Here is an 18239-nt window from a genome sequence, read left to right on the forward strand (position 1 = left end):
ACTAGGCCATTGACAATGAGATTTTAGAAATGTTGGATTTGATGGCATAGAGAAGGCTCATTGCACTGGGGGAAAGAGAAACTATAGAATGTGAAGATTCTTTTTTAAGTGTGAGGAAGCAGTGCAATGACTTATTGAAGGAAAAACAAGATAAGACGAAAGCTCTGGCTTTTAGATGATCTCTAAAACTTTCTTAGGTGGAGACTGTTTTGATCAACTCTTGTAGAAAAATTAGCTTGTCAATTTGTTGGTGAATTTTTTTTTTAGACTTAATTAACTGGATTGAGTAAACTGAATTAACTGAATGTTTTGGACATCATGTAGACAGACTTTTACTCTGGATATTGATATGAACTGAAGCAGGACAAATATGGATGTTGGAAGGGCACTGAAATGCTGTAGCATCACCTGGTATTTTGAATTAGATTCTTTACTACACAATTTATTACTTCTCAAGTTACTTGTCTTGATAATCAGGGCATATTATTTAGTCTACAAAACCTGGATGCTTTAATTAGTGCCTGGCATGAACTTGTCTTATTTAAATTTTCCTGTAGGAAACTTATTTGCAATAAAAAGCTTTCCCTAGACAAGATAAAATTCCACCTCACCACTAGATTAAAATGTGGGGTTTGGGGGTTAGTGATGAAATCCCAGTTGAAATCAAATGAAATGAAAAAAGAGTCAGTTTTGGGCAGACAGATGTGTTTTTGTTTTCAAGAGTGTCAGTATCCTGAAATATAAGGTATTCTAGTTAAAAAGCCTTAATTTATCATGGATGCCCAAAACTTTGCAATGAATATGTTAGAATCACAGACAATAATAGTGTTTTAAACCATGACTCTATCTTGAAAGATGTAAATTCTATTTGATCATCAAAACAAGCATCAAAAGTTGAAACTTGACGTCTTCATGACATACTTAAATCGTAATCTGCAGTGTTCTACTTATTTTATTTTTGAACTTAAAAAGGGCATTACATTTCTTGGTACTTTATTAAGGATACTAATGACAAAGAAGCTATCTTACCTACTGTTATGATTAGTCTGCCTTCACAAAGCCTGGTGGACCAGGTTATATTGGAATAGACTCTGTTGTTTGCCGAAAATTGACTCAGAACTGCCCTTCTCTTTTGCCAGCTGTCCTCTTCTCAGTCCCAAGTCCATGTCCATTACCCAAGATTGAGCCCAGGGCAGAAGAAAACATCCCTACTGGATGACTTTAACTTCTTCTTTCCAGGTCATACCTTATGGGGTGTAGAGAGCATCCTAGGTCCCAAAGAGAAGTCTATATTTTGCCTCACAAGAAGGCATAATTTTTGTTCTATATTTTGTTCTTCACAAGAAGAACATGGAGTCAGGTTTTGCATGAGGTATAAAAAGATGATAGCTCAAAAATCTGCAACTGGTCATAATGCAAATATAGGATCCTGTCTGTGATGTACTATGAGATAAGATACAATGGACACTAACCTTCCAGTAACAAACAGAAGAGCTGGATGTGAATGAAGGGTAGATACTCTGTGATACTCAGGAGGCAGAACTAGTGCCAATAGGTGGAAGTTTCAAGGTGATGGATTTTGAATCTGCAGACAATCATTTTTAACACTTAGAACAGCCCCATAATGGATGTGGCAGCCTAAAGGGATAATGAGCAGCACATTCAAGAACAGGCTGCATCACCATTTGTCAGGGAAGTCACAGACCAGCACTGTCCAATGGAAATATAATGTGAGCTGAATATGTGATTTGAAATCATCTAGTGGCCACATCCAAAAAAAAAAAAAAAAAAAAAAGAAAAGAAAAGAAGCAGATTACATTCATTTTAATAGTATATTCCATTTGTCCCCCAAATCCAAAATATTTTTATTTCAACACATAATCAATAAAGAAAAAATTATCAATGGGACACTTCACATTTTTTATGTACTAAGCCTTCAAATTCCAGGGTATATATTACACTTACAGCACATCTCAGTTTGGACCAGCCACATCTCATCTGCCTCACGATATTTGCCTGCCACATTGCATAGCACGGCTATAGACCATGAGGAAGACTGGCCTAGATTGCTTCAAGGTTCCTTTTCAATTAAAATTTCTGAGGGTTCCTGGGTGACTCAGTTGGTTGAGGGACCGACACTTGATTTTGGCTTGGGTCATGATCCCAGGGTCGTGGGATCGGGCCCCATGTCAGGCTGTGCACTGAGAATGGAGCTTGCTTGGGATTCTCTCTCTCCCCCTCTGCCCCTCTCCCCTTGTACTCCTTCTCTGTCTCTCTAAAAACTAATTAAATTAATTTAAAAAAATAAAAATTTTAAGATTTTAAGTCAGTAAGCACTCAGAAGTAAAGATACTGTTCAGGCACCAAAAAAAGTTATGAAAAAGTGGTGTAGGTAGGAGAAACTCTTCTGAAAATAACTTCAGCAAAAACGAGAATGTATTGACTCATGTATTGACAAGTCATGAGGAGGGCTGGGTTGAGCATGACTCAATCCAGAACTGCTACATCTGTCTGTGTTCCTCTGTGTCCGGATACCTTTCTTTTTTCACAGCTCTGTTTTCCTTTCCGATAGGCCCTGTCCACACAGAAGTTGCCTGCATCTACAAATCTAAACCCTCCTAATTCAGCAGGCTTGGAAGGAAAAATTTATACAAGTTGAGAAGTGTACAGCTAAGTCTCAGGAATAAGCTTACATGAGTATCTGTGAACCAATCACTGGGTCCAGAGGAAGGAATATGCCGACTGAAAATTTGGGGGAGTCGTGTTTTGCTCTGGAGCTGGAAGGTAGTAGAGTCAGCCCTGCTCTAACCCACCCTCACCATGCAGAGGGAAAGGGTGGATGTGCGGCTGTTTAACTACAAGGCAATTGAGGTGACTCTATCAAAAGTTACGAATATGGAAGCTGGCAGACAAAGACAGCTTCCTTACTGTAGAATGTGCTGTTACCCTCTGTGAGTTACCCTGAAACCTCAATGGGCCGTTCTTCTGCACACTGATTTCCATGATTCTTGGCTTGAGAGATTTCTTTGGCACCAAGACAGCCTCCTCAGACTCTGGGAAGGGCATCCTGGAATGCCAGGGATTGGATATTCCTAGGGAAGCATTCAACTTGAGAGGATGGGAACATAGATACAGAACTGAGGAGAAGGATCCCCAGGACATGAAACCCTGAACTCATAGTAATAACTTGTTCAACAACCCAATCTTCACTAGCTTTTCTCATTCCTTTCTAACTGTGCTTTCTTAGGATCACCTCCTAACTCAGCTATCTGCACTTAAGTCTTGTTTCAGCATCTGGTTCAGGAAAACTAGAACATCACTCACCTATGTATTTTAAAGAGGATTTGAAATGTCCGTTATATCTAATCGGAAGCCAATTCTAAAGGCAATCTCTATTAGAAGATCAAAATGCAGAGGCTTTCAACCATGGATCTCATGAAGTTAGAGTACCTGGTTTCAAATCTCAGTTCTTTTTTTTTTTTTTTTTTTTACGTGTATTTATTTTGAGAGGGCAAGACAGAAAGTGAGCAGGGGAGGGTCAGAGAGAGAGGGAGACGCAGAATCTGAGGCGGGGCTCCAGGCTTCGATTTGTCAGCACAGAGCCTGACGTGGGGCTCCAAATCACCAACCGTGAGATCATCACCCAAGCTGAAGTCGGACGCTTAACCGACTGAGCCACCCAGGTGCCCCTCAAATCTCATTTCTACCATGTGTTATCTGGGTGACCTTGCACAATAGATTTCGCATTTTCCCTTACTTTCCTTGTTTGAAAAAAACGGAGATAATAATGGAATTGCTAAGCAGATTAAATGACTTAATATTTATAAAATATGTAAAGCACAGCCTGCATATAATAGTTATTAGATAATCATTTTTTTCTATTTTCCTCTATGCTATTCTAATCAATAACAATCATCAGCCTGAGACTGTGTCAACATGTCTTGTACCTGTTAGAGTGAGATAGAGAATCTACCTAGTTTAGTGCTGGGCCAAAGGTAAATCATCATTTAATAGCTGTTGATAATTACTCCGGCAATAAGACAAACCATGAAGATTCAAGTCACTTCCAAAGTAGCACCGACTAGTTTCTAAATAAATATTTTGGTCTGACTTGGTCATCTTAGTCCATGCAGGTTGTTATAATAAAATACCAACATATGGGATAGCTAATAAACAACAAAAATTTGATTTCTTACAGTTCTTGGGGTTGGAAAGTTCAAGATCAAGGTACCAACATGGCTGGCTGAGGGCTCTGTTCCTGGTTTATTGTCAACACCTATGTACTCACATGGTGGATGGGGCTAAGAATCTTTCTGAAGCTTCTTTTATAACATACTCATCCTACTTATGAGGGCTCCACTCACATGGCTTAAGCACCCGCCAATGGCTCCACCACCTAATACCATCATCCTTGTGGGTTACGATTTCAACATGAAAATTTGGGAAGACACAAACATTCAGACCATAGCATTAGTGAAATTTAAACTGCATTTCCAAGTGCGTTCTAAAAAATGATGAGACCTATTATTAGTTGATGTAAGGACTCATCTTAAGAAATAAATCCTGTGCTGAAATGAAATATAAAAGAGTGACTTAATAGGAAAGATCAAAAATTTCAATTAATGGCAATTAAATATATATAGTTATATACTGACAATTTAATTGACTCCTTATCATAGGAAAGTTGTTGAATTATTTTTATTAACTCCTTTATTTACAGTGTAGCTCCTATATAAGTATAAACTCTGACTCAATGGTCAGGAAAGAAAATTGAAATCAAATATAATATGTCTACTGGAGGAAAGAAAAGAGTCAAAGGAGAATACACTTCTGGAGTAGAGCAGGTGAATTTCGCTTAGTCAGGGTCTCGCCATCAGTCTGAAAGTTATAGAGGCCAAAGAAGAATTGCGAGGTTGAGAAGGAGTTCTAGGTTAAGGGACTGAACTCTTTTTATAAACTGAATCTTCACTGATCTTCCTCTTTGTTTTTCATGTATTCCCAGAATGCAGGAGTTTCATGTTCACATGTAGGCATGGAAAGGTCTTCCAGAGCCCCACCTTGAAAGAATTACCTAGTAATTTAGGTTTTGTCCTGATGATTTACTCCATTAACAAGCATAATTGGATAATAATAATAATAATGACTGGGATAGAATTTGCTTCTTTCGTCCAGTGCACGGACACAAAAATCTCACAATTTGAAGGTTTGGATGGACTTACGCAAGATTGTGAAATAAATAAACAAAATCTGCAAACTGATACTTTGAAACTCTAATACCTTTCCAAAACATACATTAAAAGATATATTTAGGTCTATATTACCTTTGGTTTATGTATTAATTAAGTATTCTCGATCAGCACAGCAGTTTTGGTATACATAGGAACCAAATTTGGAGTCTCCTCCCCAATCACTGACCACAGGATCTTGGACAAGATGTTAATTTTATGTCATGGTTTCTTCATATATAATTAGAGATGATAAAGCCTACCTTCCATTATTTTTGAGAATATTACACAAGATAACACTTCAAAGGAAGATGCCAGGCACAAAATATAAGCCCAGTAAGGAGACCTGTGATTCTTTTTATTATTAACAGTGGCTTTAAAATCCTTTATAGCCAAGCACTGTAACACAGTTTTCTATTTGTTTGGATTAGTTTAGCTTATTAATGAAAAGCTGTTGTGTATCCTGAAGATTTTAATTGTTCATGTTTTATTGTCCACAGGACTTCCTGATTATCTTTGCTACTGAGAAATAATTATGCACTGCAAATATTTGCTCAAATTTTATATGAGTCACTTTTAAATGAAAGAGGTATTTACATTGATCAATTTAAATACAGAGCACCACTTCCCCATAGTTGTTTTGCTATCAATTTCACTTTTAGTAAAATGTGAATGGCTGATACTGCACTAATTGCTTTAAACCATTATGAAATGACTATTTTAAACCATTAGCATGGCAGGATTTTTCAATCTGAGAAGGCATACCTCCTACTTCGACTTCTAGATGATACTTCTTTTAGGCTGACTGTGGTTAAGTTTCATGACAAATCTGGAAATATTCCTCTAATTATTATTTAAAGATTTTTTAATGTTTATTTATTTTTGAGAGAGGGAGAGAGACAGTGCAGAAGTGCGGAGGGGCAGAGAGAGAGGGAGACACAGAATGTGCTGCAGGCTCCCGACTCCCAGCTGTCAGCCCAGAGCTGGATGTGGGGCTCCAACTTACAGACTGTGAGATCATGACCTGAGCCGAAGCTGGATGCTCTACCAACTGAGCCATCCAGGCTATTTCTATTTAATTATTAAAACTGTTTTTGAAAATAATCTGTGTTTGATTGCTATTGTTTTACACATTGAAAAGAGATCAGAGCTACCAGTGGAACAAGATTCCCAGACTCACTCAGTAACTAGCAACATTATCTACCTTATTGTTCAAATCTAAACTCTAAGCTCCATCTTATTTCTTCCTTTTTCTCACATGCCACTTGCTCTTGTCCTGCAAGAACTGCATAGGCATTTCTACCTCCATGGCCACCACTCAAGTCCAGTCATGATCTTCTTGGAATAGCTAACAAATTGATTTATTTTCGTCTATTTTTATTCTCCAATCCATTCTCCGAACAGCTCTGGAGTCGCTTTCTTAAATGTAGATCATATCACTTTCCTGGTTGAAATGCAGTAGTGTCTTGCCAGTGAATTATAACCCAGCTAGAACTCAGTACCAGGTCTTCTCTGATTCCTGCCTACTTTGCTCATGTCATTTCCACCACTCGCTCACTTGCTCTCTAGACTCTGGCCATGTGCATCTTTCTGTTTCTTCTGGAATATTTCTAGCCTCTAATTGAGTTCATTTGTATCTCAGCTCACATGCCATTTCCCAAGAGACATCTTCTCTGGCTACTCTGCTGTATATTGACTAAACCAATTTGATCATTTATAATCATTAAGTCCTTTGGAGGTAAATATTTAGAGAAAGTCAAGACTCGAAGTTTTTCTCTCCCACAATCTTACTATCAGAAAGCAAGCAAGTTTCAGTATAAACTCTGCCACACACATGACAATATTTATTAGCCAATGTCACAAAACCTGTCCTGCAAGTTCCTTGAAGTCCCAGCTCACTCTTCCTTAGGGCATCTGAAAAGTTGACACTTGGCTTGCCTGACCAATTTTTCCTAGTAGACTGAATATTTCCACAGGGAGGACCATGTCAGATTCCACTTTGGTTTATCTCCACCCTCTCATCCGCTAAGTTCCTAGCACAGAGCTTTGTATGGAAGCAGGCTTACTGAGTCTGTTATTCTGAATGAATGATATATTGCTTGTTTTCATTTATAAAGAATACAAAAAATGACAAATTATGTTCTTTATGGAATTTGTACAAACTTTGGTCTTCTAAAAGGAGAGTGTAAATGTTTTTGAATTCATTCTTACTATTATGTGACTTATTTTTTCTTTTACATAATCATTAATCTTACCTAGGGCTAAAGATGACATGTCTGCCAACATCTGAATGACATTAAATTACCCTAAGTAAAGCATCAATAAAATTCACTTTCTTGCTTCTAATATCTCCATAAGCCCAAGTCACAATGTTTGTTTTGATTAATTATTAAACATATCTCCGATTTTCTGTATAACGGTTTTTGTGCGAGATACGATTTCTAATTAAGCTTTCCATTTCTCTGATGAAATTGTATTTAAGTCTACCAAATGGCATAACTCACTTTTGCATTTAATAATAGATGTTTAACAGATTATTTGAAACCAGTAGGGCAGTAATAATTTATGAAACCGTGCAAACATGTCTGGGATAATCATGAATATCTGGGCCTTGTGAGACTTGATTCTGTTGTTTGGAAATGGTATGAAATTTGTGGTTTGAGACATAAATGTCTGTGATACCTGATTAACATACAGAATAAAATCCAATCATACACATACTATTAAGGAGAACGCTATGGTATAAGAAGATATGAACTTTAAATGCTTACATATCTTAGGTTGTTAAAACCCACAGATGCTATGTACAAGTGACAGACATTAGTATTCATTTATGTAAGACCACACATCTGTAAGAACTGAGAACTGCTATCTCTAATCTGGATGTTTCCAAAACACGGATATATATGTAGTCAAAATATATGGTAGATTGCCTAAGTTCCATGTAGGGTTTTATCAATGAACAGGTGAGGGCTTTATACCTTTAATCGTATTTCTGAAATTTTTGGTAGATGCTGTCCACGTGTTACAACAGATTAAAGAATTAAAAGTAAATATATGATAGAATATTATTTAGGCATAAAAAGGATTACAGGGCTGCTACATGCCACATGAGTGAGTCTTGAAAACATGCTAAGTGAAAGAAGCCAGATCCACAAAAAAGCACATATTACATGATTTCATTTATATGAAATGACTAGAATAGGCCATTCTATGAAGACAGAAGGTAGCTTAGCTATTGCTTAGGTTTGGGGAGGAGGAAGGGCTAGGTGGTGATAGCTAGAGTCAAGGTTTCTTTCCAAGGTGATGAGTGTGTTCTGAAACTGACTTTGGTGGTGATGGTTGCCATATCCGTGAATATACTGAAAACCACTGAACTGTATACTTCAAATGGACGGATTGTATGAGATGCGAATTATATTTCAGCAAAGCCTTTAAAAAAATGTATGCACATTTCAAAGACAGAGTACACTGTGCAGACATGAATAACAAGAATAACAAGAAAGACATAGTTCACCAGACAAGCACTTTCATCCCCAAGCGGTTTTAGTGACCAGGTATACTCTGTTCCCGAACACAAATATCCCTGCCAGAGCCTGTTTAGTGTCGTTGACATGGCACTTCTTCCCCCACAACCACAAATCCTTTTCAGTATTTCGATGGTCTAATAAATGATCCCTTTATGGAGCGTTGGATGAACTGTTGACTCAGCTTTCTGAGGATGGAATTAAATATAGAGACCAAAGGTGGTGTATAGGAGTAACTAACCTAAATATTAATGCTTCTAGATAGCACTTAGAGGTTGCTCAAATTTTGGCACAGACAGAAACCATCTATTTCATATAAAAATGGATTTGCTAGGAAAGAATGACTCTGGGAAGAATTTAGGGCAGGAGACATTAGCCATGATTTCTTTCCTCTTACTACTACCTAGGGAGTCCCAGCAAACAAGCAACAAAAAAAGGAGTCAGATATACTTAGCATTTTTAAGTGCTGAAACCCTCCATTTTTTTAAACATCAAAAAGGTGGTTAAGAGATGTTTTCAAGGGTGAAAGAAACATCTTGAACTATTCATCCAATAATCCAATCTTTAAACTATTGGATAATTATTATTATTTTAAAAAATTTATTTCTGAGAGAGAGAGACAGAGACAGAGACAGAGACAGCGTGAGCAGGGGAGGGTCAGAGAGAGAGAGAGAGAGACACAGAATCTGAAACAGGCTCCAGGCTCTGAGCTAGCTGTCAGCACGGAGCCGGACGCAGGGCTCGAACCCACAAACCATGAGATCATAATCTGAGCCAAAGTCGGACGCTTAAGAGACTGAGCCACCCAGGCGTCCCTGGATAATTAGTTGTTCTCTTTTACTTTCAAATACCAGAACTGTCAGTAAACCCCATCAACACACAAAAAAATTCACAGGCTTAAAACTCTGAAAGTTTTCCATTGACCTTCAGCCAAAGGGCTGTAAGGAAATTAGAGGCTTTCTTTCCAATGTCATATGAAGTGCAACAGAGTAGTTAAGACCATGAACTCTGGATTCCATCTGCCTGGGTTTGAGGTCAGCTTCGCTCATTACAAGCTGCGTGACCTTGGGAAAACTACTTAATTTCTCTGTATGTCTCAGTGTTTATATTTGTAAAATGAATAAGGTAATACCTTCTTCTTGGGTCCTTTTAAAGATTAAATGAGTTTCTATTTGCAAAGCACTCAGAGGAGCTCCAAACATACTAGGACCTTGTTAAATAAATGCAAATGTTAACACAGGAATAAAACAACAAAAAACCCCTCTTGTAACTGTATTTACATTTTTGGAGGAATATAATTGATAGTCACTGGAACTTATTTCAAGGTTTATCTTTTGACTTGCATTCTTACACTGTGCGAGCATATGTTACTGAGTTCGCCATAGTATTATCTGCTCTTGTCACTGGGCCATTTACTCTAAGCAGATGAAGCAGATAACTATACAGCCTTTTGAAGATAAAGATTCTACAGGATACCTTGTTGTCTAATGTTACTTCTCACCCGATTGAGTTTTAATTTATCTTTAGGCTGAATGTGTCTGATATGAAGGGCAGGGAACAGTGATGAATGCTGATGCGACTGGATGGATGCAGTGCAAACACCATGCGGATGATGAAAAGCCATTCTCAGAGAGCTCTGGTCCCCAGCTCCCCCATGGCGACGGCCTCCAAAGACATTAGAGAATGAGACTCATCACCTATCGGATACGAAAGAGGACATCTTGACAGCGAGGATTCAAGACGATATGTATGTAAAATTACCACCAAAGAGAGATAGATAAAGGGAGTTTTAAAGATCTCTTCCAGGTTTAGAGATTTAGAACTTGTCTACTAGTTATAAAAATAAGCTCCTTAAAAATATGTGCACGTGTGTGTGTTGTTTAATAGTTAACGAGTATATGGATCTGTTTACCAGCAAATAACTCATGCTTGAAACTAAAAAAGAGCCATAATTGAATACCCGTTGTCACTGACCTCAGAACTGAGCAGTCTGCTAAAAGGGAATAACATGCAATAACTCTAGATTTAAGAGTGCTTCCAGGCGCACCTGCATGGCGCAGTGGGTTAAGCATCTGACTCTTGATTTCAGCTCAGGTCATGATCTCTCAGTTCGTGGGTTCAAGCCTCACATCTGCACTGACAGTATGGAGGCTGCTTGGGATTCTCCCTCCTTCTCTCTCTGCCCCTCCCCTGCTCTCACTTGCTCTCTTGCTTGGTCTCTCTCTCTCTCTCTCAAAATAAATAAATAAACATTTAAAAAAAAAAGAGTGCCTCCAAATGATCAAGTGCATATTGTGAGATTCAGGAATATGTAATGATCTAAGAAAAACAACCATCATATCTCTCCCACTGTTCTGTACAAATCATGTGATGATTAAACACAATGTTAAAAATACACACAGTATTTAAAAACATTTTGGGAGGAAACACACATAATTCCACATTTGTTTCTTGCATCTTACTTCTTTTCCTTGGCTGCTTATTTAAATCATAAATTCCTTTCCATGTTTTATATACAAAATTTTATACAAAATTGTCGTAGTTATTGTGACCTAATAGTCATGTTAATGTGCTGTAAATTGTCATACTGTATTCAACAAGATATGTTTAGACATACTCAGGTTTGTATTATAAATAACAGTGAAAAGAACATCATGCAGGTAGGTCTTTGTTGCTGTTCAATTTTCATCTTAGGAGAAATTCCACCGAGTGGACTTACCGGGCCAAAGGGTAGACATTTTAAGGAGCTTTGCAAGAAAGAATGCCTTTACCAACAAGTAAGTAACAATTTACTTCTATGCCCTGTGTTCTTGTTTTTAAAAGTTGTTAAATTAGTGTGAATTCAATTTGCACATTTCAAGTTACCGTTGAAATAATCCTATTTTACACCTTCATTTACAATTCTGTGATTACATCTGTTTATATTCTTCATTGATTTAATGATTAAATTTCATTGTTTTTATTATTCACTTAAATGACTTCATCACGTGTTATTGATAATGACCCTTTGCCTATCATACAAATGACTTTTAGTTACTTTTTCATTTAGTTTTGTAAGATCTCATGTTCAGAGTTTGGTAATTAAATGAGGAAATTATAAGACTGTAGAATGAGATTAAATGGCTATAGAGATCCTTTCAACCAGAAATATTTTATCTATATTCTCCACTGGAAAAAGGAAATGCTGTAGTTTGGATTGTGGTATTTAATTTGGCATAGATGTGTCTTCTTTAAGTCTGTGGTGTTAAATTTCCAGATTGGAAGTCTGTTCTGAAAATACATATAGTGTAGTACCTAGAATTTAACAGGACATAATTTTAAATTTTCTCCAGAAACTGTTTTGATGTTCTCTTTAATGGGAGCAAAGCAACTAGACTTGGCCAAACCAGGGAAATCCCTCTCAAAATAAAGAAGATGTGGGTGGATGTGGAAGAACAAATTCAAAAGAAGAGTTATGGTCCCGGAGTGGAATGACTTTCCTTTTCCTGCACCAATCCAAACAAATAGCATCTGAATCAGAAAGAATTTGGAAGCGTGTTCTTCAGATATGTTTTCTTTACCAAGCGGTAGGAAACAAAATCAAGGCATAGCCTCAGTAAATTACATCTAGTGGTCAAAAATTATGCACTTTGTGTTTTGTAAAACTAAAATCCAGAAAATTTATACAATTTACTCAACAGCTCTGAGTCAGGCTCAGTCCTAGGCATTAGAGATGTGGGGTAAATACGGAGTCAAAGTTACAGCCTCTGAGAACTTGCCACTTCAATCATTGTTTCACTGTGGTAATTCTGAAATTTTTTATGAAAATATGAAATTGATTCAGTCATCCAAATGCTCCTGAGAGGCATAGGTAGGAGAGTACGCTAGTAGGCCAGAATGAGGAAAATAAATACGCATTAACTGAACGTTCAGTCCTCTGTGTAAAAATTTATGATTAAGTGTCCTATGAAGGTCATAGAGTGTCCTATGAAGATCATAAAGTGACATTTTTCCTGCAGGGAATGGATGTCAGGTGTGGGATTAAAGAACTGAAAGTTCAATAGTGACAGCACACCAGCATGGATCCCTTAGTCTTTGAAGAAGGACCAGCCCAGAGAGGAGAGGGACAGGCTGGGACGATTACAGTAAAGGCATCGTCAGTATCAGCAATACAAAGCTAACATTTACTGAGTGCTTCCGCGTCGTGCACTGTGCAGAACATTTTGGGGACAGCCCCGCATTTCCCAGATGAAGCTCACTCTGGCTTCTGCATTTTGTTAGCACATTCGTTCATTCTTGCACTGTTTGATCAGTGGATCCTTCCTTCTGTGTTTACTCACTTCCGGCTTTGGAATCTCCCGTTTGTTGGTCATTTATTCATTCATCAAATATTTCTGTGCTATCAATCAGCTATCACTGTGACTGCAGAAATGAGCAAGTAAAAAAACGGCACAACTCCAAGCCTTTACGGGGGTTTCATTCTGGTAGACAGACCAGAGACTCAATGATTATAAAACTGTGCTGTCACAGCAAGCCATCAAGTACAGCCCGGGGGCGGGGTGTGTGTGTGTGTGTGAGTGAGTGGGGCAAGTCTAGGAAATGTTCTCAGTGACACATGAACACAGTTATTTAGTACAACACTGCACTTAGTAGTTACATAATATATAATTATGAAGCATAATTGATGTACTATGTACTATATATTATGTTAGCTGTATTATCTCTATGTTCTATACATCCAACATCATTATATTCGGATGAGGTAAATAGTTCAAATAAACATGAACCAGTGATGTGCTGGTACGGAAATAGCTCCGAAATATATAATAAGTTGAAAAAAGAAGAGTGGATGTCATATGCTGTCTTTTGGGGGGGGGGGGCAAATACAAATAAAAAGTCAGTTTCTTGAATTTCATACAGACACCCTGGGATAACACTAAAAATCAAAACAAGACTCGTAGCCGATTGGGGAGCAGAGCTGGGGAAACCAGGCAGAGGGGCACACAAGGGAGAGGGAGTATTTTCACTGTACACATTTTTATGTTTGTGTACTAAGCGAATGTATTATCTATTTTAAAAATTAACATATCCTGAAACTTTTGGGGGACGGTGTCTACTAGTGGACTGTGGCCAGGTGGCTGGAGAGCTGAGCGTGGGGTGGGAGGCAGAGGGGCGGGGTGGGGAGCCATTGCAAGCACAGTGTTGCACACGGGGAGGCATGCTATGCTTGTACCCTGTCACATCTGTGACGATGACAGGGTAGTGTTGGGAGATGGGGGTGGCGGGAATCAGACAGGGGGCAGGTCATGAGGTCCTCATGTGACGGGGTGTGAATTCAGATTCCATCTCGAGGGTGGGAATCTTTGGCTGGTGATCAGAAGGGAAATGAGTGATCAGAATGGCACTTTGTAATCATCTCCCCAGAACCAAGTACACGTGTGACGGTGGGGTGGGGGCAGAACTGGGCCCGGGAAGACTATCTAGGAGGTTATTGGCCATCCTTCTGGTAGAAATGATGAGCACATGAACCGAGGACAGGGGAAGTGCTCACGGACAAGAGAGACTAGTATCATTCCACAGCTTGATCCTGGCTACAGCCCTTGATTTTTCATCTCCTCCATGGATAAGATATTGCTCCTCCCTTCATACTATTCACAGTTGTTCTTTGGATTCCACTCTGAAGTTTAACTTGGTGTTGCCGGCAGTTTGCAGGAGCCCTGCCATATTGGCCTCTGTAAGATTAAGGCGACAGGAATCTCCTCTCTGCCTTCCACTCTCCTTCTTCCCCTCAACCTGGGTGCCGGTGAGGGAAGCCCGAGACAGTTTGCTGCTATGCAGAGACAGTGGCGCTGGCAAGGCCAGAGACCAGAGCCCCCATGCTGGGGCCAGTCGGGCTAGACACATGGTCCCAGAGGGCACGTCAAGCCATTGCCTTCTTTCTGAATTCTGCTATTTTTTGTTTGTTTCTGTCAAGCCTATACATAGCTCCTGCAGGTATTGGCCTGGGATTTCATTTTGTTCCAGTTCCGAGCTCTGCCCTTACGGGGGACAACTGTCTAGACAGGATTCATCAGCAGAGCAGAGCGGTATCCATGAGTAAATCATTCAAATAGTTCCCTTTCACGTGCCAGAGAGATGCTGCCTTCAGACTCCAACATGGCTTCTCCATTATCCTGCCTACTTCCACTGGCCTCTCCCTGCATCCTTCTAGATCTTTCTGTGCCTCTAGAAATTACAGGGGTACCCCTGGTGCAGCAGGGCCTCCAGGACATTGTCCCATCTCAAAGCCCTTTGTCTAATTGCCAAGATGTCGCCCATGTAGCACAGGCTGTTAAATATTGTGACCATCACCCCCTTTTTTTCAGGAATAAGGCTGACATCTCAGCACATGCTAGGCAACCATTACAGGAAGTATTTCCATATCGTCACACGATACGATAAAAATTGTAATTCTAATAATTATAAACATATGTATATGAAATATGTGGAAAGCATAAAAACCCACATAACCACACAATAATACACAATTTGACAGTGGTGAAACAATCTCAGGGTATATTCTATTTTAATATAAAAAGATAAAATACTGGAACACTGTCTCCTGGGTATATTACACAAGAAAAGTCAGAGATCAGCAACTAATCCTTTTGAGCTAGAATGCTGAATAGTAGAATCGGGAATATACATGCAGGCGGGCGGCTTTGAATGGTCACTAAACAAGTATGTCAAGGAATTAATTCATAACTGACAAGTCCTTTTAGGTGGCGACATACATTTTGTTTAGTATTTCTCCTTAGTGTATGTTTTTCTGTGTCACTTCAGCCCCTTACCAAATAAATACCTTCACCTTGCTCTTCATTTGAATTGGAGTAACCATGGAGAAATGACTTTTTGATTCCACAGTATTCTACTGCATTATAAAAATGTGAACATCATGCTATCATTCCACAAAATATGTTAGCAATGTGCTCTGAATAATTTTTGAAAAGGAGGTAAATCTGTCCAGAGATGAAAGATTCTAGAAAAATGTTTCAAAATTTAAAAACAGAATAAGAACCTTTAGAATCTAGCATATAATAATATAGGACTCTTTTACCTTAACATAGACTGAAAATTTTTAAGAGAAAATTTGCCTCTCTCTCTCTATTTTTTTTAAAAGCTAAGATTTAAACATATATTTTGTCAGTTTCATATGTGACTGCTAAGAAATTAAAGAACAGATTTAGGAAACAACTGATAAACATCTATTGACAAATGGCAATATCTAGAAACCAAGAATAATCAAATTCCTTGGTACATCTCTGAGAGAGATTCTTTAGTGTTAAAGCATAACCTCTTTCTTTCTTTCTTTTTTTTTTTTTAAATTCAGTGCAGAATTTGCTTTCATTGGACTAGATGAAATCTTTGATTTTTTTATCCTAATCTTTAGTCTTTCTAGAAAATTATATTTCAAATGTGCTCTAAAACACTATTTTAAAGCTTGACATATGTGGGTTAAAGAACAATAATCCATAGGTTATACAAGTGAGGTAAGACCACTACATTGGTGTTCTCAAATGAGCCATGGCTCCTGGTATGCTCACTTTTTTAGAGCCACCTCCTACATGTGGCTTGGGCTTGGTCATATGACTTGTTGTAGTCAATGGAATAATAGGAAGAATTACCCAAGTAGAAGCTGGATAAATGATTACATGTTGGACTTCTCTTGGAATCTTGCTACCTTGCTATAGGAAAGCCTGTTGAGTTTCTGCAAAAAGGCAAGCCATATGGAGAAGAATGTGGCTCAACTGCCAGCCCTAGATGTGTGAATGAGGCCTTCTTGGTTATTCCAGCCCCAGCAAAGGCTGTGGTTGAAAGGTTCATATGAGTGACCCTGGCCAATATCACGTAGAGCAGAAGAACCACCCAGTGGAATCCTGCCCCAATTACTGACCCACAGAAGTCTAAGCAATGCATTTATATGGCTCTAAGTAATTCCATGTTGGAGTGGTTTGTTACACAGCAGTAGATAAGAGATACACTACATGATAGCATGGAGCTCTCAACCTTCTTTCTAGAAATAATTCCAAGGTATATTCTTCACTAACATACATCTCTTATATTTCTGTTGGTTGTTTGTTTACTTATTTTGTTGTTGTTGTCTATTTATTTACTGTTGAGTCTATATGTTTTATTCTGATTCTAGCTCAACCAGTCGGACAGAAGGACCGAGTTGGATAGTTGCTTTATATGAAAAGTATGTCTGAAAATGGCTTCATTGTCTATTGACTCAAACAACCTGCCATGTTCTTGTTGGGTCTCAAAGGAACAGCATTGTTACTAATGGTATATATTTTAAGTTACTTCCACTCCACACTATAATCAAATTGTGGATGGGACAATCTGGTAGAAAAAAGTAACTTTAAGAGATTCCTGTAGTCCGCTATTTCTTCTCTCTGCTCCTCTATATGGAATTATATCTTGACACTACATTTTAGGCACTAAAATGTGGAAGACTCTGAAGGGATTTGTTTTCTTAAAGAATGCTAATAATAATAATTATTATTTTTAACCTTTACTTTTGAGACAGAGCGAGATAGAGCACCAGCGGGGGCAGGACGCGAGGTAGGATGGGGGAAAGGGGGGCAGCGGCAGGGACAGAGGGAGACACAGAATCGGAAACTGCTCCAGGCTCTGAGCCGTCAGCACAGAGCCCGACGTGGGGCTCAGATCACAGACCATGAGATCATGACCTGAGCCGAAGTTGGATGCTCAACTGACTGAGCCCCCTGGCGCCCCCGGGAATAGTTATTTGAAATACGAAGCTTACTAGACCGAGCAAGCCAGTGGTGTGTTTGCATCCTCCTTTCTCTGGAAAGAATGCTTTAGAGGTAGAAGTAGTAGCAGAAGTGTAAGCAGAAGACCCCGAAGTAGAGAATGGACAGGGCCCTGCTTCTGGGGGATGGTGATGTGCTATTTCACTGAATGGTGTGCATTGTATCTCAAGTTAGAAATTACAGGAACGGACTGTGTCTAAAACAGTGTCCGGGCACCAAAAGGAAAAGATGTAGCCTCATTAAGGACAGCCAATGTTAGCCTAACTGCTGCTATTTCCACCATTTAGAGGATGTTCTCCACGTGCTTATTTAAGGCGTTATCTGCCAGACGGGTGTGGACAGAAGGTTTACATACAAAATGCCCATAAAGGAAAGTCTTGATCAGACGGCGATTCGAATGTGCTACTTACAGAGAGCAGTATCTGGACGGCGCTGTGGATGACCTCTAGGTACTGGAAGTCGACAATGCAGCCGGTGACAGAGACGTACGTGTAGTCGTCCATCGCGCCCTGGGCTGACGCAGGCAGCACCCTCCGCACACAGCCAGGCCCGTGCTCCCGCCACCACGACCGGTGTACAGAGATGTTGAACGTCATCAGGTCCGTGTCCTGGGGGGCAGGAGACACGAGAACAAAAGGGACAATCCTGTCATACCACATCTTTGATTTGCACCTGAGGAAGAATTCAAGATG

General features: G+C 39.1%; 1 protein-coding gene across 1 annotated transcript in view; it reads right to left on the reverse strand.

Moving 5' to 3' along the window:
• The window catches only part of NKAIN3 (sodium/potassium transporting ATPase interacting 3), a 268812-nt gene that overhangs the window by 114432 nt on the left and 136141 nt on the right, over positions 1–18239 (reverse strand). Inside the window, exon 4 of the mRNA XM_039254597.1 lies at positions 17958–18155. Coding sequence (XP_039110528.1) covers positions 17958–18155 — 198 coding nt within the window. The remainder of the gene's footprint in view (positions 1–17957; positions 18156–18239) is intronic.

The sequence above is a fragment of the Hyaena hyaena genome, unplaced genomic scaffold (genome assembly GCF_003009895.1).
Source record: "Hyaena hyaena isolate Hyena2069 unplaced genomic scaffold, ASM300989v1 scaffold_496, whole genome shotgun sequence".
Classification (NCBI taxonomy): Eukaryota; Metazoa; Chordata; class Mammalia; order Carnivora; family Hyaenidae; genus Hyaena; species Hyaena hyaena.